Source organism: Sceloporus occidentalis, unplaced genomic scaffold, assembly GCF_023333645.1.
Source record: "Sceloporus occidentalis isolate IW3139 unplaced genomic scaffold, rSceOcc1.0.p SCAF_1, whole genome shotgun sequence".
NCBI classification, from domain to species: domain Eukaryota; kingdom Metazoa; phylum Chordata; class Lepidosauria; order Squamata; family Phrynosomatidae; genus Sceloporus; species Sceloporus occidentalis.
Window position 1 is genome coordinate 20,188,367 of NW_028316981.1, and position 22,290 is coordinate 20,210,656.

General features: G+C 42.0%; 1 protein-coding gene across 2 annotated transcripts in view; it reads left to right on the forward strand.

Moving 5' to 3' along the window:
• DDR1 (discoidin domain receptor tyrosine kinase 1) overlaps positions 1-21,780 on the forward strand; it is a 72,990-nt gene extending 51,210 nt beyond the window's left edge. Inside the window, exons 8-18 of one of the 2 annotated variants that reach the window (XM_089515164.1) lie at positions 1,019-1,265; positions 1,814-1,966; positions 2,130-2,293; positions 4,197-4,395; positions 6,539-6,649; positions 7,105-7,343; positions 9,605-9,732; positions 11,259-11,459; positions 12,746-12,980; positions 14,373-14,522; positions 17,270-21,780. In XM_089515164.1, coding sequence (XP_089371290.1) covers positions 1,019-1,265; positions 1,814-1,966; positions 2,130-2,293; positions 4,197-4,395; positions 6,539-6,649; positions 7,105-7,343; positions 9,605-9,732; positions 11,259-11,459; positions 12,746-12,980; positions 14,373-14,522; positions 17,270-17,410 — 1,968 coding nt within the window. In that variant the 3' untranslated portion in view covers positions 17,411-21,780. The remainder of the gene's footprint in view (positions 1-1,018; positions 1,266-1,813; positions 1,967-2,129; positions 2,294-4,196; positions 4,396-6,538; positions 6,650-7,104; positions 7,344-9,604; positions 9,733-11,258; positions 11,460-12,745; positions 12,981-14,372; positions 14,523-17,269) is intronic. The other variant, XM_089515173.1, reaches the window with a different exon arrangement.
• Positions 21,781-22,290: the final 510 nt, after the last annotated feature.

The window sequence follows — 22,290 nt, forward strand, 5'->3', positions numbered from 1 at the left end:
GAAATAAAGTCATGTGTCTGTTGGTAGAAGGAAATTAATCAATTTGTGCAGCTTATAAAAGAAGGCTTTTTCTAGGACTGAGAGAAGGATTGCCAGGAATCTAAGGGCCTGTACAGACAGGCCAAAATAAAGCTGCTTCAGGTCACTTTGGAGGTATGCTGTTTAAATGACACACGAATCTTAAGAGGCCAGAAGCTGCACCAAAGCTGCGTTCCAGTCCTTAGGACTGGAGCATGGCTTTGGTGTGGCTTCTGGACTCATAAGATGCATGCATCATTTAAACAGCATACCTCCAAAGTGACCTGAACAAGCTTTATTTTGGCCTCTCTGTACAGAGTCATAGGTGCATTACAGACCGGCGAGAAGCGGTGGTCTGCCGCCACTGCCGGTTGCAGCGTCCGGGAACCAACGGCGCAGTTCCCAGATGCTGCCAAGAAGGAGCGCGAAAATCACGCTCCTTCTTGCGGCCCGGAAGAGATGCCGTGAGGCGCTAGTTGCACACTCGCAGCGTCACTTCCACTGCGTGACGTGTAGACGCACAGCGTCCGCTATGTCAAAATGGCAGCAGCCATGTGGAACGGCCGCCTCCATTTGTTACGGACTCTGTCCGTAATAGGACAGACGCCCTCTTCTAGACGCCCCTTTTTCAAACTGGGACGTCCTGAGGACGTCCGAAATGGCGGTCTGTAACCCGCCATAGTTTCCAAAAATGTGGTGAATGTCAACATTTGGGCATTCACACAATCCATGTGAAAAGAAATAGATCTTTATTTGTTTTTTGGACATATACCATTGAATGGCTTTAAGGAAGTCTCCTGCTCCCTTAAAGAGCTCTGCTCTTTCCCCCTTGATGCCTTTATAGCTTGTCCCCTTTTCCTTTCTTCTTTCAAATGTCCCTTGAAAACCCAGATAAGGATTAGAATGGTTGAGGAAGGAGCTGGTTTCAAAGTGGTCTCTCATTTGTCTCCTGTCTGCTTCCTACATTTTCTCCCCTCCTGTACCACTGCATCCTCTCCAGGTTCATTGCAACAACATGCATACGCATGGGGTAAGCATCTTCCGGCAAGTGGACTGCCTCTTCAAGCGCAGCCTGGCCACGGCCTGGGAACCCATCCCTGTCTCGCAACAGCTCGCTGTGGATGTGAAGAACCCCAGTGCCCGCTCCCTCACAGTTCCCCTCGAAGGGCGCCTGGGTCTGTTTGTCCAGTGCCATTTTCACTTTGCTGGCGAGTGGATGCTTTTCAGTGAAATAGCTTTTCTCTCTGGTGAGTTGGTGCTCCCTTACCCCCTCTGATGTTCTTAATCTCCCACATCATGGTGATTTCCTTGCCAGTAGCTAATCCACTGGATTTTACTCTGAACTATAAACAAATGTGAAATCAAGCTCTGAAATACATTCAGTATCTTGAATAGCTCCATAATGAGATATCTTGGTGATGGGACACAGATCTAAACTTAGAATTCTCAGCTAGAGAACTCTGGAGAGTATTACATAGGATGCAGTTATGGCTGTTAAAATGAAGGTGGTTGTTTTGTTTCTTCAAGTTGTTTCCCATTTACGGCGACCCTATCATGGGGCTTTTTTGGCAAGATTTTGTTCAGATGGGGTTTGCCATTCCCTTCCCCTGAGAATTAGAGAGTGTGACTTGCCAAAGGTCACCCAGTGGGTTTGATGGCTGGGGATTCAAAACCTGGTCTCCCACCACTGCTGACCTCTCACTCTTTCCCTGCTACTGTTCCACTGTGTTTTGCCCAGTGCGCATGATTTTCCTATTCTTTTCTCTTTTACCATTTTTGGTTTTTTACCTTCCAGACATTGTGGATGATCCCTCTCTCTCAGTGTCAAGCGGCCGTCCCCCAGTAGTGGCCCCGCGTCGACCCTCAGGCCGCAACAATCCGATCTCCCCAGCCCTGGGATCTGCACTGAATGAAAATGCTGGTGATGCCTCAAACTTTACACTCCAAGGTGAGTTACCCACAAAACTGTATAATCTCTCTCTCTCTCTTCCTCTCTCCCCCCTCATCTTTTTCTTACACACACGCCCAACACTTCAGAGTACCATATGTTTTCAAATGCTTGATTAGAGGCCATAGTTGGACTTCTTTTTCTATGTTTTTTTCCCTCCAAGACCTTGAGAGCCAAGGGGAACCGAAATCAGGCCAGCCCATTGCAAAGGATGATAACAGTAATACCTCCATCCTGATTGGATGCCTGGTAGCCATCATCCTACTCCTGTTGGTTGTGATATTCCTCATCCTTTGGCGGCAATACTGGCAAAAGATCTTGGGGAAGGTAAGTGAGTCTGGGCCATAGGAAAAATGCTGTTATACTATTTGATTGTGGACGTCCCTAGGTATTTCCCTGGATTGGAATAGTGTTCTTTAGCCACATGTCCCATTGGCAGAGAGAAATTTCCAAGTGTTATTTTATTGGTGCAACCAAAAAGATGTACTTTTATGTAGGGGAAGAATAATCCAATTGTACAGGGACCCATCTTTGTGTTTTGGCATGGTTCATTGACTAGGATAGGACTACAGTTCAATAGCAGAGTCTGTGCTGCAGGTTTAGAAAGTCCCAGGTTTCATGTCTGGCATCTCCAGCTAAAACCACCAGGGGTTGGGAAGACCAGGGGTAGTAGCCCTTGACCTGAACTCATGTAGCCCTTGCTATAATTTCAAAGCCCACTTCCAGTGATCCCAGCTTAATAGGCAAGTAGGAAGAAATGGCAGAGAGACAGAGAGATCTGATTCAGTGAAGGAGCAAGTGTAAAAGTGTAAAATGGAGTGAAAGTGGAGAAAGCATTGTAGAAAACTTGGACATGAGAGGTCCAGGTTTTAATCCCCACTGAGCCATAAATCTCACTGGATTACTCGGTTTGGAAGTAATTTATTACTGTAACAATTACAGCAATTACCATTACATTAATTAACATTGCTCCTGTGAGTTGCAACAAGAATTCTTTTCAGGAAAAAAAGTAACATCTTTTTTTAGGAATGAATAATGTTTTATGTTAATTTGTGAGATCAGGGAGGGAAGTTACCTCAAAACTTAATTGTTTATGAGGTGGTGAGAGGCAGTGTAGTATAGTTGTTTAAGCATAGGACTAAGACTCTGGAATTGAGGTTCGATTCCCTGCTGAATAGTGGAAACCTACTTGGTGATCTTGGGTGGGTTCCACCCTCTCAGCTTCAGAAAACCCTGTCATAGGTTTCCCTTAGGGTATAAGGCAGGGGTAGGCAACCTGCGGCCCGTGGGCCGGATGCGGCCCGGCGAGGCCTTGGGACCGGCCCCAGCCCGGTCCTGCCACCGATTGCCGCCGTGGCCTTTGGCGTCTCACGCGAGGGGCATGGTGGAGCAATTGTCTATAGAAGCCTCAGAAACATGCATTTATCTTAACATTTATTTAAAAATCAGCAAATTTTTTCGCGTGTCCTCCATTTTTTATTTAAAAAGTGCCCTCCATTTGAAAATTTTGTCCTACATTTGTCCCGGTTTATTTATTTATTTAATTTTTTAAAAATTATTTAATTATTTATTTTTTGGCTTCGGCCCCCCAGTTGTCTGAGGGACAGCAACCCGGCCCCCGGCTCAAAAGGGTTGCCTATCCCTGGTATAAGGGAAAGTCAGAAAGTCAGAAATGACTTGAAGGTGCACAACAACAATATGAGGTGGCCAGTGGTCCTGTTGTATCTGTAGAGGAGGTTGGTTACAGGACCACACAGAGATTTTAAAAAAACATGGATATTGAGTCCCTATTAATAATATGGCATAGGTGACAACAAGGCCTGGCTTCCAGGGAGCATGCCAGATACCCTCACATCTCTCTGCAGCCTGTCCAGCCACATAAATACAGCACTGTACATACCACACTACTTGTGCTGTGTAAAGTATTGTGTATTGTGTTGTGTACAGTATTGTAGTTTGAACCTTCTATTGGTTGATACTGCAGATCCTGAGCCTGCAAGTATGAACAAATACCACTGTATTTGTTGTTTTGTTTTGTTTTGTTTTTTGGTCTATTCATATGGGCCCCATGCTGCAGAGCAGCTCTGGACCCTGCCCCTTGCTTGTACTTGAGAATAATCGCCAGCAGACCTGTACAATGTGGGAAGTGTAGATGGCCACACTTTCTTGAGATTGCTGAGAGCCTGTTTGTCACTGATTCTTTGGTCACTGTTTCTCCCTTTGCCTTTAGGCTCAACGCCGAATCTCTGACGATGATCTCACGGTTCACCTCTCTGCACCTAGCGACACTATTGTCATCAACAACACAATGGGTTCCCACAGACACTCCAACCGCTATGAGCGCATCCACTCAGGAGAGACGGAGTACCAGGAACCCAATAGGGCTCGTATGAAGCTGCCAGACCTGCCACACAGTGCTGAGAACTCTGGTGAGAGAGCCAATTGGGGAGTGAAGCTAAATGAAAGAAAGGGAAAAGGAAAAGGTGAATAGATAAACCATTGGAAAGGTTTGTTGAGGGTTGGCATAAAGCAAAAGTAGTTAACCTCTGTGTTCCTGGAGGTTTTAGTCTGGGGACAATCCAGATCCTTCAGGAATGAAATAGGTAAGTGCAAGCCTCACAGGTACGTGTACTTGGGCAATACATGTTTAAGATCAGCATAGGCAGAGAAATAAATGTAGTTTTGCTTACCTTCCACAGCCAGGGTATTAGCAAACTGTAAGGCGCTCTGAGAATCTTTGTGGCTGAAGAGCAGGATATAAATCCTGTAAATAAATAACTATCAGCAGCCCTTTGTTATTTCAGAATGCTCAGTGCAGTAACATTCCCATGACATACCTATAGAAAACTATTGTTTCTTGTCCCACAAAATGAAACCATAAGGAAAATTATTTTGCATACTGTGACTAAAAAAAATTGATATGTAATCCAAAAAAGTATTTTCCTCAACTCTGATAATATGATTTGATTTAAATAGATTGAAAACATTTCTGCCCTCTTTCTTCAAAGGCTCCTAGAGTGGTTTATATAAGAGATGGGCACCTGTGTGTGTGTGTGTGTGTGTGTGTGTGTACATGTGTTAATTATTAGCATACACACACACACACATTTATGCAGTCGCACAAATTCTCTCACACACATAAAGCTGGTGGCTGGTGGTTGAAAGAACCAGATAGAAATTGTGGCCAGTCAACATCTTCATAGTTTTGATTTTTCTAATATTTTGCTTGCATGGAATTATCAATATACTAATGTATTCTGCTGTGAATTAATAGCAAGCTGTGGCTTATGGCTAACTCTGAAGGATGAAAAGGAGGGAGCCAAGCAAGACAATGATGAAATGATGGATGAAATGCTTAGCTGTTTACTTGGTCCTGAAGGCATTTTCCCCAGCTAATAAGAGTAGGCTGATTTATATGGCTAGCAAAATCAAGTAAAACCAATTCATATTGCAGATATGCAGGTAGCTGGTTCACTTTTTCCCATTCTTCACCCCATATGCCAACCTGGGAAGAGAAGCAAAAGGGGAAAAATAAAAAAATGTATTGAATGAAAAATGTGGACAGTGAAAGAAAGGAAGTGTGTCAGATTCTGTCTTGGTTTTCTCTCATTTGCAAGTGTGGATGGTGCTTTCCCACCTGTCTTTTATTGCATTTGTTCCTTGCCCCTATTTTGTCTTGTGTGTTTGTTCAGCCTGCTCCCAAGATGGCTGTCAGAATGTAAATTTCTGACACCTACTTCAAAGCCAGTCAAGTCTTGCTCACAGCAGGAACAACAGAAAATGCAGCAATACTATTCTTTCGACTTCAGCCTTCAACAAAGGATTTCCATTCCTTTGAGGGGATGGAAATTTCTGATCATATTTGGGAGACAGTTGGTGTAAAATGCTGCCTCCTGACATTTAGTTTTCTGTGGACTCATTTAAAAAAAAAATGGAAGAAAATTCAATGATTTAATTTTTCCACCTCCAGCTAAAATGATTACAATCCAAGAACATTTATTTTATTTTATTTTATTTTATTTTATTTTATTTTATGTGTAAAATATTTACAGGCCACAATTTATCATATGGTACAAGGTACAATAGTTTCAAAAACCCTAATAAACAGAGACAGAAAGATGCATTATCTAACTCCATAAACTAATTTGAAATTTAACACTACGCAGCAAAAAGGGGCTGTCTTCCCGTCTGTCTTGACCCTAGGATTGGTTATGGATTGCAAACTGGGGATTGAAATGGGGAAATAAGTGTAAAACTCCTGAGGATTCGTTCAGAAAGAGAGGACATAGTGAGTCAGAGGAAGAATGCTTGAATAGCTTGGATTCCTGGGCTCCTTCCTTCTATCCGAAGTGCTGATGGTGGGATAATTCCATCTTTATACTGTATGTCATTTGATGTCTGTGTCTCTTGCTGCTGTGTTTGGGATGAGAGGCCTAAAAGGGGACAGGAATCCCTAAAGCGCTGCCTCTTCTCTGTGTCATGCCTTCCCTTCCGTGTGCGTTTCTCCATCCATCTGTCTGTTCCTCATCCGTCCGTTTGTCTTTTCCACCCACCCTCCCCTTCTCCCGACAGCTCTGCTGCTCAGCAACCCGGCTTACCATCTCTTCCTGGCCACTTATGCCCAGCCAATGGGAAGGCCTGCTTTCCCGCCACCCAACCGGGTTAAGCCAATCAACACCAATGGTAAGGAGGGCGCTGAGCTTTTGTGTGGCGCAGCTGGGAAACCTGGGTGGCCCACATGCCAAGCTAATACGAGAGCATTTTGCCTTCTGCAGTTTCTTTCCCTCCCATCAGGGGTGCTGTCTGTCTCCATCTCTCTTTTTTTCCACCACGTCTGTGCTCCCAGTTCATCTCCCTCTTGTCTATCCTGTGCATGGCTAACTCCTCTGGCTTAACTCTTCGGCTTTGCAGGTTCTGCGATGCGGCAACTTCTGGGGTGGATGGGATGGTTGGGGGGGGGGGGAAGTGAGAATTTATACAGGGTTCCATTTCTCCAAAGCTGAGATGCAGCTGGCCCTGAGCTTGCAGAGGTTGCTGGGTTCCTACAAAAGCAGCCACACTTGGGGTTGGAGCATATACCACACTAGATGATCTTCCAAAGTCAACTCAACTCTTGTTTTCCTTCTTTCCATCCACAGCATGTGGGGTTGACTACATGGAGCCAGAAACCACAGGCTGCCAGCCGGGCTTCCAGAACAATGTGCCACATTATGCCGAAGCTGATATCATAAACCTGCAGGGGGTGACTGGCGGGAACACATACGCCGTACCAGCAGTGGCAGTAGACGCCCTCACAGGGAAGGACATGGCGTTGGGCGAGTTCCCCCGGGACCGGCTCATCTTCAAGGAGAAGCTGGGAGAAGGACAGTTTGGAGAGGTGAGGAGTACCATGCTGCAGCGGTAGAAGATTTTAAAGACTTGTTAATGGAAGATTCATCCTTACTTTTCTAAATCAGACCTTGGGTAAAAAAACTGGAGGATCACAGCTTCCGGGTTTCACTTATGTCAAGTGGAATGCACATTTTAAACTAAATTTTCTCACTTAGTTACAGTTATCCCTCCATATCCACAGATTCTGTATCCATGGATTCAAGCATCCACGCTTGAAAATGGTTCAAAAAATGTGTAAATTTGAAAAAACAAACCTTGATTTTGCCATTTTATATAAGAGTCACCATTTTATTATGCCATTGTATATAATGGGACTTGAGTATCCATGGTTTTTAGTATCCATGGGGAGTCCTCAAACCAAATCCCACACGATACCAAGGGCCCAATGTATTTACTTATTTTTACATCCTGCCTTTCTCTTGAAATGGGGCTTGTTGTTATTATTAATTGCTTGACCCTGGCTCATGGTGACCCTGTGGATGAGATATCTCTAAGGCCCCCTTTCATACCCATGACCTCCCTAAATGATTCTATCCACCCAGTGTGCAGTCTTTCTCTCTTTCTACTTCTCTTCACCTTTTCTAGCATTATTGTCTTTTCTAATGAGACAATTGTAAAGGCTTACAAGGATGAAATAATATAAAGCCAAATATTTGAGGATACAGAAATTTAAAATATAATTAAATAAGGTATCCTGGTTGAGTCTCCCATATTCAAAATACTTAGGACAAAAAAGTAGTTTGGATTTTGGATTTTTTTCAGATTTTGGAATATTTGCATGTAGATAAGTGATATCTTGGAGATGGGACCCAACTCTAAACACAAAATTCATTTCTGTTTTGTATAATTCTTAAACACGTAAGCTTGAAGGTAATTTTATACAAAAGAAAGTTGTGACAAAAGAAAGTTGTGTACAAAAAAAGTGTACATTGAACTGTCAAAAAGCACAGGTGTCTATCTCAGCCATCTATGTGGACAGTTTTGAATTTTGGAATATTCCAGATTTTGAAATTCCTAATAAGGGAGAGTCAATCTGTAATTCTAAAAGGCATATAATAATTTTAAAAACATAACATTAAACATAGCATATATACACACCACAAAAAGACTTAAAATAATATATAACAGCAGAACACAGTGACTGATACACTAAAGTTCCATATTTGGTCAATAGCAGTGTATGAAAAGTTACTTTTCAAAAATAAGTTGTTCCTGTTAATGTTAGAGTTATGTAACATTAACATCTTGCAAATATTGATGTTCTTTATTAATTTGTTACTTTTTAAAGACAGAAAATTTTAGGATTTTTAAAGATAGAAAATTTAGGATTGCTTGATGGCAATTTATAACTGGAGGATCAGAGGAACTGAGACTGGAAAAATCTTGGGAAGCAGCTAGGATAAACATGTCTGCTTACCAAACCTGGAACCAAGATATTGAATTGATATGTTGAAAATATTGAATAGATATCTAATCTAGATACCTCTAAAATACTTGACCCTTGAATTTCCAAGTGTGGAAATGTTTCAGGCTACCCTCACCAGAGGGTGGAGAGCCAGAGTGATGCAGTGGTTTGAGCATTGGACTATGACTCTGGAGACCAGGGTTCAATAACTATGATTCTGGAGACCAGGGTCTAAACCAAAGCTGAGCCATGGAAACCCACTGGGTGACCTTGGGTGAGTCACACTCTCTTAGCCCCTGAAAACCCTGTGATAGGGTTGTCTTAGCATTGCTGTAATTCAGAAACAAACTGAAGGTACACAGCAGCAGCAAGTGTTATACAGCCTGACTCCTTCCAGATGTGTTCGACTGTAAGCCCTTTCATCCCTGGACAGCATGTGAATATTATCACATCTGGTAGATGTCAATTTGTATAAGACAACTGTCTGGGCAACCCTGCTGTTTTTTGAACTCTAAGATGGGGTTGAAAGGAGCCTGCCTCCTTCACAGCAGTATAATGGGTCCTTGTTATCCGCTGGGGTTTGGTTCCAGGATCCCCCATGGATAACAAAATCCACGGATGCTCAACTCCCATTAAATATAATGGCATAGCAAAATGGTGCCCCTTATATAAAATAGAAAATCAAGGTTTGCAATTTGGAATTTATACTTTTTAAAATATTTTCAAGCTGTGCATGCTTGAATCCGTAGATTAAAAAGCTCCATGGATAAGGAGGGCCAACTGCAATTGGTTCCCCTTCGTTGCTCTTTCCTTTTGTTTTACGGGGTTTATTTTCTCACAAGGTCCATTTGTGTGAGGTGGAGAATCCTCAGGACCTGCCGAACTTGGAGTTTCCCTTCAATGTGCGCAAGGGGCGCCCCCTTTTGGTGGCTGTGAAGATTCTGCGTTCCGATGCCACTAAGAATGCAAGGTGAGTTTACCACTTTCTCTGCCTAGATAAATAGGTATGATATGCAGTTTCAAGGAGCAGCCTGTTAGTCAATCACTGAATCATAAATATAAAATTCATCAGAGGCCACCACCTGCTTTATTCTGTCATACAAGAACAGGATTATTAACATGACTAAAGCCTTCCAAGTCTAGCCCAATACAGTCTGTGTTATACTCAGGAGCAGTTCTCCTGTGAGAATCTGGGGACAGATGGACTGCCCAAAATAGTACAAAACACTCACTCTCATACACCAGAGGTGGTCAGATGTCCATTTCTTGTTATCAGTGGGTGGTGTTTTGATATTAAATAGTAACGGTTGAGGTGGAGTTATCCTGAATCACCACTCTTGGAGGCTTCTGCAGGTAACATTTTACCCTTGCCCCCCTTTTTGGCCGAAAGAAGGGCAGCTCAGGAGCTAAAAGGGATTGAAGGCCACAAAAACAGGCTTTGGGAAACTATCTGGAGCTTCAGGAATGCAGTCTCCCATTCTTGATCTATTGAAATGGGCTATGGCTCTCCTGGAGCTCCTGTGATATTCCTTCCCACTGGACATGTGCATGACTGACAGAACTTATGCAAAATGTTTAATCCTACCTTTTCAGCAAAGCCAACATGATTCAAGGGGATTTGTCTAGCACTGTAGGCCTCTGAGTTAGTGAGGGAGCCTCACAGCTAGAGCCATCCTGTCACTGTAACAACACATTTCATCTCTTCTCATCAAGGCCAGAAGTAGTGGACACTGTTGCTGCTAAGCATTTATTTGCTCAATTTGAGCAATCTTATAAGTTTCCTGACTGATACCACATCCAGAATTTGGCTTTTGTTATTAAACGCACACATGCCACTTCCTCTACCCACTTCAACTTTATATCAGAAATGGATCACTTATTGCTCTCCAGATGTTGTTGGATTACAACTGCCATCAGCTCTAGCCAGCACAACAGAGGTGAAGGTTGATTAAAAATTCAGTCCAACAGCATCCCAGGGGTTTCAGGTTGTCCAACACCTTATTCTTACATCACTGGGTGACCTTGGGGAAGTCATACTCTCAGGCTGAGATGAAGGCAAAGGTAAACCCCTCTGACCAAATCTTGTTAAGAAAACCCTGTGATAGGCTCACTTTCAGGTCACCAATAGTTGAAAGCAAACAACAATATTAGTCCTATATGGGCATTTTGCTTCCTCAAAGTGGTGTGTGTGTGTAAGTATCATACATCCAAATCCATCCTCTTGGTGCCACATCCCTGGCTGCTTTCTGATCTACCCACAGGATCACAGACTTGATTCACATTCTCTTGGAACACAAGATATGGGAGATGTGGCAAGCTGCCTTATAGCCACTGCAACCACATCCCATAGAAAGGGCTGAAGTATTGGAAACAGAAGAAAGGAGGGTTATGTGTATTAAAGCAAAATAGATGTTGATGACCAGATTTCTTCCGATGGGAATAACGAGTTCCACTCCTCACCTCATTGTCTGTGTCCTTTTCTGCCTGCCCACAAAGGAATGACTTCTTGAAGGAGGTGAAGATCATGTCACGCTTGAAGGACCTGAACATTGTGAGACTGCTAGGTGTGTGTGTACAGGATGATCCACTGTGTATGATCACGGAGTACATGGAAAATGGTGACCTGAACCAGTTCCTTAGTGGACATGAGCTAGAAGATAAGCTGGGTGGCAGCCCCAGTGGGAAACCAACCATCAGGTATCTACTCTGAATATATAAGAGCAATTCAGACACATAGCTGTGTTAGCCTGGAATATCAGTATACAAAGGGATTTTGAGATGACCTGAGCAAAAGATGTTGTAGCATAAGCTGTCATAAACTTAGGGGGCATTTGCACTCATGTTTGTTGTTCTGAGGAGATGCGGTTGCCAAGTTGGTGCATATTGGATTTGTTGTTCCCATTTTGTTTTGGGTTCGTGAATCTCTTCAAGTCATTGTAACCTCTTTGTTATTCACACATGCCATCGTTTTGGGATAAAATGGAGCCACCTCCATTTCCTTGAACGATACAGAGCGATCCGAATTGATTCAGAAGCTTATTCACACTACTGAAGCTGTGGATAGATGAGGATCTTTCAGGAAAACTCGGGGGGAAAAACAGTATCAAATATCCTGAGCTAAGCAGGGTTTTTTGCCATCCCCGCCCAAAAAGTGCATTGAATGCATTTGGGACGTGTGAACAAGGATTCAGCCCAGATTCAGCCTGGATTATTTTCATAGTGTGAATGGGACCTTGGTCTAATGCAAATCAATTTATTGTGGCATTAATATGGGGGTGAACAACTTTTGGCTGTCCAGATTTCTTTTGGTCTATGGCTCCATCAGTTTTACTCAGCATGATCAATGCTAAGGAGATTTGGGAGCTGTAGTTGAGAATTAGCTGGTGGGTCAAAGATTTCCTACTCTTACATTCATCTTTCATAATGCTCCTTTCTTAGGTGCATCTTTGAAATGCCAACAAACAAACAAAAAAGACATTCTAAATGCAAGAGAGTAAGTTGGCTACTGTTTAGGAATGTCGATATTTCCAGTTATGAGAGGCTACTGCATTTGCAGAATTTTGTTAAAAAAAATGATAGAAAACTATTGCATTTTGCCCATTGATGTTTAGTAATAGTGCCTTAAGATTCATGAAAGAGACTTGATACACCAAAATTTTATAGCTATCACTTCCAATTTTTCAAGTAAACTTTTACATTAAAACTATGGACATTAAATTTGAAATGTCATATTTGAAAGGCAAGTGAAAAATTGTTTCCACTCTAGTTGGGCTCATTAAAAAAAGAATATTTTGGTCCATCTTTTGAAAGAGAGAGGTTTTGATGTTTCTCTCTATTCACACTGATTGGGTTGCTAGACTCCCAAGACCGGTTCAGTTCAGATGAATTATATTGTAATGTCTGATGGGGCTATCCTTTCTGTCACAAGGTTTTTGGAGACTGTTCCTGACATGTGTTGTTCTCTCTCTCTCCCCCCTACTCAGCTATCCAACCTTGATTCATGTGGGGGCCCAGATTGCCTCAGGAATGGCTTTTCTTGCCTCACTCAACTTTGTGCACCGAGACCTGGCTACACGAAACTGCCTAGTGGGTGAAGGGTTCACCATCAAGATTGCTGACTTTGGCATGAGCCGGAACCTATATGCTGGGGACTATTATCGTATCCAGGGCCGGGCTGTGCTGCCTATACGCTGGATGGCTTGGGAATGTATCCTCATGGTGAGAGAATTAAGCTGTAAATATGGCTTTAGGCAGGGATGGGCAATAATCTGGGTGGATTCCAGAGCAACATTGGACCTGCTGGTACCCATCACTGCAGAAGTTGAGGGACAGCCATCATTTTCGCTGTTGATTAAATTCATTGGCAATTGTGGATGCTTTCAGTGGTGCAAGAAGATGCCAAAGACAAAAATGCTTCCATCATATAGTCTAGTGGAACAACTGGTGGCTTCTATGTCATGGGTGTGATAAATCCACTCTAGAGTTTCTTCTAGACCATAAAGGAGCTATCCAAGCTATTGAACTTGTTTGGGGGATAGTGTTCAGCACATTGGATGCCTCCTTTGAATGGTTAGTTAAAACCTGGAGAGGATTGACCGCATCCCTGTCATGGAAGCCACTGGCCACTACTGTAGGTTAAAGGGCAGAGTGTCTTTTACTCTTGTGGCAGGAAAGGGATCCCCCTCTTTTCAGCAGCAGTGTTGATTTTTGTTAGTGTAGTTACACAAAAAAATCATGTTGGTTTCTGGAAACAGTGGGGTGGGTTGCATAAAAAGTTTGTTTTGTGCACAAAATACATTTTTTCACACACACAGAAAAACAGTTACCAGAAACCATAATATTTTGTACAATTTTTTAAAAAATATTAAATTTGTCCCCAAGCCCCATGTGTGAAAAATCTGGTTTTGTGCATAATCCTTCTCTCCCCCCCAGGAATTTTGTGCCATCTCAAAGACAAACTCCTGAGATGTGAACAGCTTTAGTCCTGGTCCATGAAAGTTTATGTCATAATTAACTGTGTATAGGCATAGGCTTTAATAGATTGGAGTCTGCCTAGTCCAAAAATGCTTATGCCATAGTAAATTTGATCATAGTAAAAACTAGGGATTTTTTCCCCCTTCAAAAACCAGAAGTGAAACTGAGCTATCAGGACACTGGATTTTGTGCTTTTTCTTATGGAAGTACACCACGTGCAGGTTGAGTCTCCATTATCCAAAATGACTTAGAAATATTTTGGATTTAAGATGATTGGAGGGTTTTTTTGGATAAGTTGTATATGCATAATGAGATATCTTGGAGATGGGACTCAAGTCTAAACACAAATTTCATTTATGTTCTATATCTACCTTATACTCATATTCTGAAGCTAACTTTATATTTTTAATGATTTTGTGCATGAAATAAAGTTTGTGTGCATTGAACCATCTGAAAGTAAAATGTCACTATCTTGGCCATTCATGTGGACAATTTTGGATTTCGGAGTATTTCAGATTTCAGAATTCTGGATAAGGGAAACTCACCTCCAGATGAGTTTATTTGAGGAGGCCATCTTGCAGCATCTGAGATCTGATGTCCCCTTTATTTTCACCCTCCTGTTCCATTTCTCTTCAGGGTAAGTTCACTACTGCCAGCGATGTCTGGGCCTTTGGAGTCACGCTTTGGGAGGTGCTCATGCTGTGCCAGGAGCAGCCATACAGCCAGCTGACTGATGAAGCTGTCATTGAGAACGCTGGTGAATTCTTCCGCCACCAGGGCAAACAGGTAACTATGTGGAAGCCAAGCCAGAGGCCTCCAGATATTTAAGGGCTTGTGTGCTGTTGAGGTTGTGATAGTATGTGAGACCTTTTATCACATCCACAGTCATATATATGAACCAAATAGAAAAATGGTAGAGTCAACCTACATAACTTCGGACCTCTCACCTGAAAAGCAGTCTGCTGGGGGTTCCCAGTTGTCATCCTGTTCTCCTGGGGCTTTGAATCCTGGTCTTCAGAGTCCTGTTCCATCACTCCATTAGTTCCTCTTCCTTGCTTTTGCAGTAAGAAAAGAATGATGATGATCATCATCATCATGATAGCTGTTGTTTGATGTAACCCCAAATATGCTGCCTGAGTTAGCTGCCTCACTTTGTATAAAGATCGGGCTGGCGCTGAATATAAACTTGGCCTGGCTAGATCTATTTAGCTTACTGTATATACTTGACTATAAGTCAACCTCATGTATAAGTTGAGGGCAGGTTTTGGAGCCAAAATTATGGATTTTAATATGACCCATGGATAAGTCGAGGGTGAAACTTAGGAGTGTGTAACAAAGAAACTAAAGGATGAAGCAAAGGAAAACAATGCTAAATAATGTACAAAATTCAGTGGTGACACTGAAGACTGAATGGATGGCAGTGGGGTCAGTACTTGCAGAACAGATTACACTCTTTTCCTTTCACCAGAGGATTTTTCTTTTTTAAAATAAGAATTAAAGTACTGTACTTACATTGACCCATGGATAAGTCGGGTTTATTTTTTGGGGCCAATTTTTTTGACTAAAATTTCTAGATGTATACATGAGTAGATACAGTAGTTCAGTTTTTCCCTCTTCTACTGGGTGACTTCACCACAGCCTTCCCCAACGTGGTGTCCTCCAAATGGGTTGGTCTGTAACTCCTGTTCCTTCAGCCAGCATGGCCATTGGCCTGGCTGGCTAGGATGATAGCAGCTGTGGTCTAACTACAGGGCACCAGATGGCTCTAGTATAGGATTCAGCATCCATTCATCTTCAAGCTATTCCATCCTTGGAGATGAAGAATTTGTCCTCTGTTGCCATGACAGTAGCCATTAGGAAGCTATGTTCTATTTTGTTTAATCCCTTTCAAAAGCTAGTGGAGTGGCCATCCTTTCTACATTTTGTCTCAGTGAATTCCATCTTCTGATGACAAGCTGTTGAATCAGTTGTGCCTTTTCTATGGCCGGCTCTGTGTAGCTGTCAATTCTCTTTCTTCTTTTGAACTGGATTGTAAGTTTGTGCTTGTCTCTGTACAGAAAGTGAGCTTACCAGAGGACTCAAGGTGGAAAGCAGGGCCCCTCATGTCCAGAGTAGCCTTTCCTCATATTGGCAAGCCATGGGATTTGGAAGAAAGGCAGTATGCTTCTTTTCTATAGATTAGGGCAGGGGTAGGCAACCTTTTTCAGCCGGGGGCCGGGTTGCTGTCCCTCAGACAACTGGGGGGCCGAAGCCAAAAAATAAATAATTAAATAATTTTTTTAAAAAATTAAATATATAAATAAACCAGGGCAAATGTAGGACAAAATTTTCAAATGGAACACACTTTTTTTAAAAAAATGGAAGACAAGCGAAAAAATTTGCTGATTTTTTAAAAAAATGTTAATATAAATGCATGTTTCTGAGGCTTCTATAGACAATTGCCCCCCAAAGGCCCCGGTGGCAATCGGCGGCAGGACCAGGCTGGGGCCAGTCCCAAGGCCTTGCCGGGCCGCAGGTTGCCTACCCCTGGATTAGGGCATTTGATGGTGTCTCTTCAGAGAAGATAAAATACTAAGTACCTTTCAGGATGGAAGGTTTCTCATGTTAGCAATCAAAAGGCATTGTGGAACTATATTCTGCCTTTTGTGTCTTCATAGTAAGGGAAACACTTTAAGGGGTTTCCACAGTAAGGGAAAAAGACAAAGGCAGCAGGAGAAATCTAAGGAGGATTATTAGTGGAGGACATGGTCATCTAAAGTCCATGTAAAATTCAGATGACAAGGCAGAGCAATAAAAGCATCAAGGCAACTTGTGCGTTTATTCCATGTCTCATTTTTTTTGCCCAGTTCTTTTGTTACTTTCCATATACACAAAAGGTAATAAATCTTTAAAAACAGAAAGTTGATATCTTTTTTTCTGACAGCAGCTCGTCCAGAAGTGGCTAATAATTGGAAAACAGGTCTTGTATCCCTGGATAGATTTTGGAAAAGAGTTTGGGATCAATGGCTTATGAAGAAATTAACATATAATATGAAATATAACTCAAAACAACAAAATCAAAGACCTGTTCAGGAAAAATGGTCTCCTCTTATAGATTACATTCATACAAATTTTACATCCATTTCTCCTCCATCTAGCCACTGTTCTTTATGGTCAGATTTATTTTAAACGAATTGAACTGTGTAAAATTTTAATAAGGAAAGTTTTTAACAACATGAAACTTTTTTATACTATTGTTTTATGATTGCAAGATTTTGTATTTTGTATTATGAATAAAGTATTTTTATTATATTAAAAAAAGAGAGACTGAATAGGAGACAGCCTAGCATTGCTCATCAGTAAACAAAACTTAATCTGCACATGTTCTAACGATGTGTGTCCCATATTCTAGGATTGTACCCTGGCTTTGCAAACAGGTTTGGGGAAGCAAAGCCCTGTGTGTCATGTTTAAACAAAAGACTTTGCTAAGGATGTAAGATGATATTTGCTGTATTTGGAGCCTGTTGTCATAAGTGCCGTCCTTCCACTTCCAGGTCTATCTCACCCGCCCTCCTGCCTGCCCCTTAGCTGTCTATGAGGTGATGTTGAGATGCTGGGCACGAGAGGCCAAAGACCGCCCATCTTTCCAATACCTGCACCGCTTCCTTGCTGAAGATGCCCTCAATATGGTGTGAACCAACCTGGCACTGGATAGCAATGGCGATGTTAAAGAGTTGGACTACAACACAGAGACTGCTAGGGCAGCATGTGGCTTGGGGAGGGGTAATGCTCTGGAACTTACTCTACTGCAATCCTTATGGGGGTATTGCCTCATCCCTGGTCCAGCTGATTTCCTTACATCAACCTCCACCCACCCATCAGTCTCTACTAATTCACTTTTTCATCTATCATGCTCTCTTTGGCATATTCATCTTCCATCTCATGATCCTGTCCAACACACTGCTCCTTCTTCTTCCAGTCTGTAGCTTCACATGCATACATACATACATAGTCTTTTCTTGTTTGTGTTTTGTCTAATATCTCTTAAGAAATTTTGTGAGTGTCCATTCATTAATGCTCATAATGTCCTCTGCATTCTTCTCATCACTATGCGTATTTTCCATATATCCATCACATAATCTATCCATCTTTCTCTGCTTCCTTGTCTCATCTTTGGTTTCTCAAAGTGTGAGTTCAGCCTCATTTAAGGGAACAGGGAATTGGTTGGCTAGTTGAGGGCTTAAGAGCATCTTCCAGAGTTCCTTCCTTTGAATGGTCTGGGCGACAGAATGTTCAGTCAATAATTTCTTTCTGACTAATTCATTGCTAGCTTACTGTATGTGCTGCTCTGTGAACTGATATAATACAGTGGCTAAGACTGGGAAGCTGGAAGACCAGAGTTATAAATTCTGCTGGATGGCTTTAGAGAAGATATCCTTGTGGTCTCAGGCCCTCTTTTTCAAGCTGGTGGTTTTAATACTTGCCTGTATCATAGGGTTGTTGTAAGGATTACTGAAAGAGAGAGAGAGAGAGAGAGAGAGAACTGAAACGCTTTAATCAAAAATAGTAAAAATCAATTATCATTGTGCATATTTTGTGCCCTCATTTTGTTCAGGAGAATGGCACAATGCCCTGATTCTGAACGGTGTTGTTTTTTCCTGCTGTTATTACTCCCTATGATGCTTCAGAACCAGGAGCTGCAAAACTGTGAGGCCATACCCCCACCTTTGGGAAACATGAAGCATGTGGATGAAGGAGGAGATTCAGAGTTCTGAGAAAGAAGGGAATATGAGGAAGGTGGAGCTTTCCTCACCTCACCAGCCAAGCCGTGAATAATTTGAATGCCCACTAACAGAGAATCCACTGAGTCTCTCTGTGTGTAACTGTTCCCCTACTAGCCCTCTCTCTCTAGCCCCATTTCCCAAAGCACTCCTTTTTGTTTTAATTATTTCTTTGCCCATGGAGATGCCTTTTTCAATTCTTCTAATGACTAGGACAATCCTATATGTAAGTCAGCTCCACTAAGCTGGATGTACTTGCTTTCAGGAAATTGTGTTTGCAGCCTTGGTACTGTATTAATGTTCCAATGCAGAGGCTTTTGTGCACAGTGGCAGTCTGCAAGGACTTTTACATACTGAGGGTTGGTGGATGGAAAATAGATAGTGGGCCCAGACTTGTGGGGGACTTGAAACTTGGAAGCAATTCGGTCTGTAACTCCTTAGGCTGCAGGTCATAGTTGGGATGAATAGTGGCTATCAGCAGAATTGCCTTTCATATATCAATGCCTTGACCAAATAAGATGCTCACATTATATTTTTTCCCTTCCTTTAAGGGAGGAGGCTCACCATTTCTAATCTCTGAGAACTCTAGTTTTGTTCTCTTGACTATTTCTGCTCTTTCTCTAGTGAATGCCCCTCTTTTATTATCACCTTCATCAGAGACAATGGGTACTAAGACTGGCGGTGGTGGGGAGATACCTAGAGCCTTTGAATATCTCCATATTGGGGACTGTGTTTCTGTCTTTAGATTTCACATACAACTGGACTAACACTGGTTAAATAAAACAGGACCCTTGGGTCCAAAAACACTGGGATTAATAGAGCACTGGATGCTTGGAGAGGCTGGAAGAAGTGGTTTGAATGGTACTTCACAAGGCCACTTGAGGCTGGGAGAACCAGTATTAGCTGCTCTTGAGAGGCAAGGGGAATACCTCTTGATCTTATCCACTTGTTGAATGGGTGGTGACTCAGGCTGGCAGGATCTGATATGGCACAGAATGGACTTTACGCTGGAAACGTTTCATGGACTAACCTTAAAAATGAATTTAATATGATATTTTCCTAAAGAGCAGGTTTCCATTCTGCTTCCCAACATGCTACAGATCCATCCCACCTGGAGAGCTGGTCCCATTTGTTGTAAATTCATTTGATTTTCCTTTTTCCTGGAGACTTGAGGTGACCTGATTGTAGATATTTTACTGTACAAAGTGGTGGGGAAGGAATGCACTTGTCCAAAGCAAATAGAGGGTGTTGGGGGAATTGATCTAGGTTTCATGTTTTGCTTGCCTGCCTGCTATTTCATTGTGGAGATGCCCCAAGGAAGGGTCTCCCAAATCAGCATTGTAGTTGTGCTCACAGCAGTGGGATCTGTGCACATATATGAGATTCCGCAGTAATCTATGCTGGCAGCATCCAGCAGATAACTAATGCAATAATACTATTGCCAATGCCAATTCTTATGTGTGGTGAGAACAGGAAAATATACCTCTCCCCCTTAAGTTGTGTTTGACTTCCTAAGGAAAAAAAAATGGAACAAAACCAAGGGAGGAAAGGTGCACTTTGAAAGCAGTCTGTTTCTTCAGCCATTTTTCAAAATGTAAAGTTTGTTTAAATGGATAATTATAATTAGCAGTTGGGAGCAAGGGAGGGGATCATGTGTTCCAATCATGTGCTCAAAGTGTTCCAAAATAATTAGACTATCTATGCTTTGTGTTTCAGCTTTTGGCAAGTACACCTAATTTGAAAAGACATCATTAATGGCAGTTATGCATACGTTGGGCATCATTTTTCAAAAGTTATGTTGTGCTGTCCAATCCCATCTGGAGATGTTCCCCTGAGTTTGATGGGATTTACTCTCAAATCAATGTGCCCAGACAGCAGCTTTAATCCTATTCCATTGTTTTCATAATGTGTCTTGGATCAAGAGATGCAGAGACAGGAGATATTTGGGCAGTAGCCCTGTTTCACAGACATTTACGGACTCTTGGAAGATGTTGGTTTAAACTACCTGCATTAAAAGAATAGCATATAGCGCAATATTAATTCTGTTTTACTTGGAGGCTAGCATGTGGGGTCCACTGAGTTTTCCCCCCATTAGTCTTGGATGAGAGAAAGTGAAATTATTTAAAAAAAAACACCCAAATGTGTGGGAAATGTTTAACCATTCACTATCTACATTTGGTGGGTCTGTTCCATAATACAAACATAACTTTGTGCTACATGCTCTTCTTTTAGTAGTGTGTGCAGTTAACTTTTAACCCATGGTGTGTGACTTTATGCAAGAGACCTTAGAGTGCCTTGTGCTAGCAATGTGTTTTGAGACCTCATGCAAACTACAGGGACAGCTTGCTGCAGCTGTGAATTTCGGTTCTCCCGTCTTTCCCAAGGGATGTTGCACAAAATCAGAAACAGCCCTTGTGTGCACAGAACGACATCTGAGCTCAAACCAGTGGGATGCAGCCTACATTTTCCAGCACTGGAGGGGAAACATCCTGTAGTGGGCTGCTCATCCCATTCACTTTCATAGGCAGGATGAAGTTCGCTGTAGCAGCCAGCAAGAGAAGCAGCCCATATTCTGCCTTACTCCTGCCTCTGCTGTGCATAGGCTATTATCTTTGTCATTCTTTCCTTTGTTCCTCAATTCTTCATATTTTTTTAAAAAGCTAGCCTTCCTTTCTCTTCCACAGTTAGTGGATTTCTTTTATATTACATTGACTGAATAGTTCATGGGGTGTTTCCCCTGCTAGCTGCTACTGCAAACTTCATCTTGCCTATGAAAGTGAATGGGAGGAGCAATCCATTATGTTTCCTCTTCCACTGCTGAAAACGAAAAACCTTGCAGGTAAGTCCAATGTTCATATCTGAAACATGTTCACTTGGGAAGAAGTCCCACAAGAAAGTGTCCATGGGATTGTAGTCACAATCATGATTAATTTTAGCATGATTAAGAAGGACTAATGTTTTGAATATTTTCAGCTCATCATAACTAGATGTATATTTCTGTTTTGAAGGTGTTTCCATGGCACATGATGCCCAGTGTTGCTTCTCCGTGTCATTGACTGTTCTCTCCTCTATGCTGACCCTGTTGAATACCTTTTTTGTGTTTCTCTGGGGCTACTTGTAGCTGTTTGTTTGTATTGTGCACCGGGATATGTATATATTTGAAGAGCAGAAAAAAAGATAGAAAGATTTTTTTTACACTAATATATAGATGTTTGGGGATTTGTTTGTTTTTTAGTCCTTTCCATTTATGTGGTGAAATAAAACGCTTTGCATTTTGTACAGTACTTTCATCTAAGTTGTTCTCTGAATTTGGGCAGAAGGGGGAAATGAGATAAAGAGGGGAGGGACAAGGATGTAGGGCAGTGGTTTCCAACCTTTTTTATGCCCCAACTCCTAGGAAATGTTTGATTTAACATTCACACCCCCTACAAAAGGAATATCAGATGTGAAGATGGAGCAGTCTAATCTCTAATTTTGGATACAAATTAAACTATATACAATACTGCGAGTGAACAAACTGAACTAAAAAGAAAGCTTTTAACTCAGTGCATAAAATATAATTCTAAATTGAGCAATTAGATTCTAATTTATTCAGAAAAAACTAATGACTTGTGACTCAAGGACACAAGCCACTCTTTGTTACGCCCCCTGATTCTTTATCTGGCACCCCTTAAGGGTTCAGGGACCCCAGGTTGGGAACCCTTGATGTTTGTTGTTGTTGTTATCCAGTTGATCTCAACCCATGGCGACCTTGTAGATGAGACATCTCCAAGACTCCCTATGCGCCACTGCTC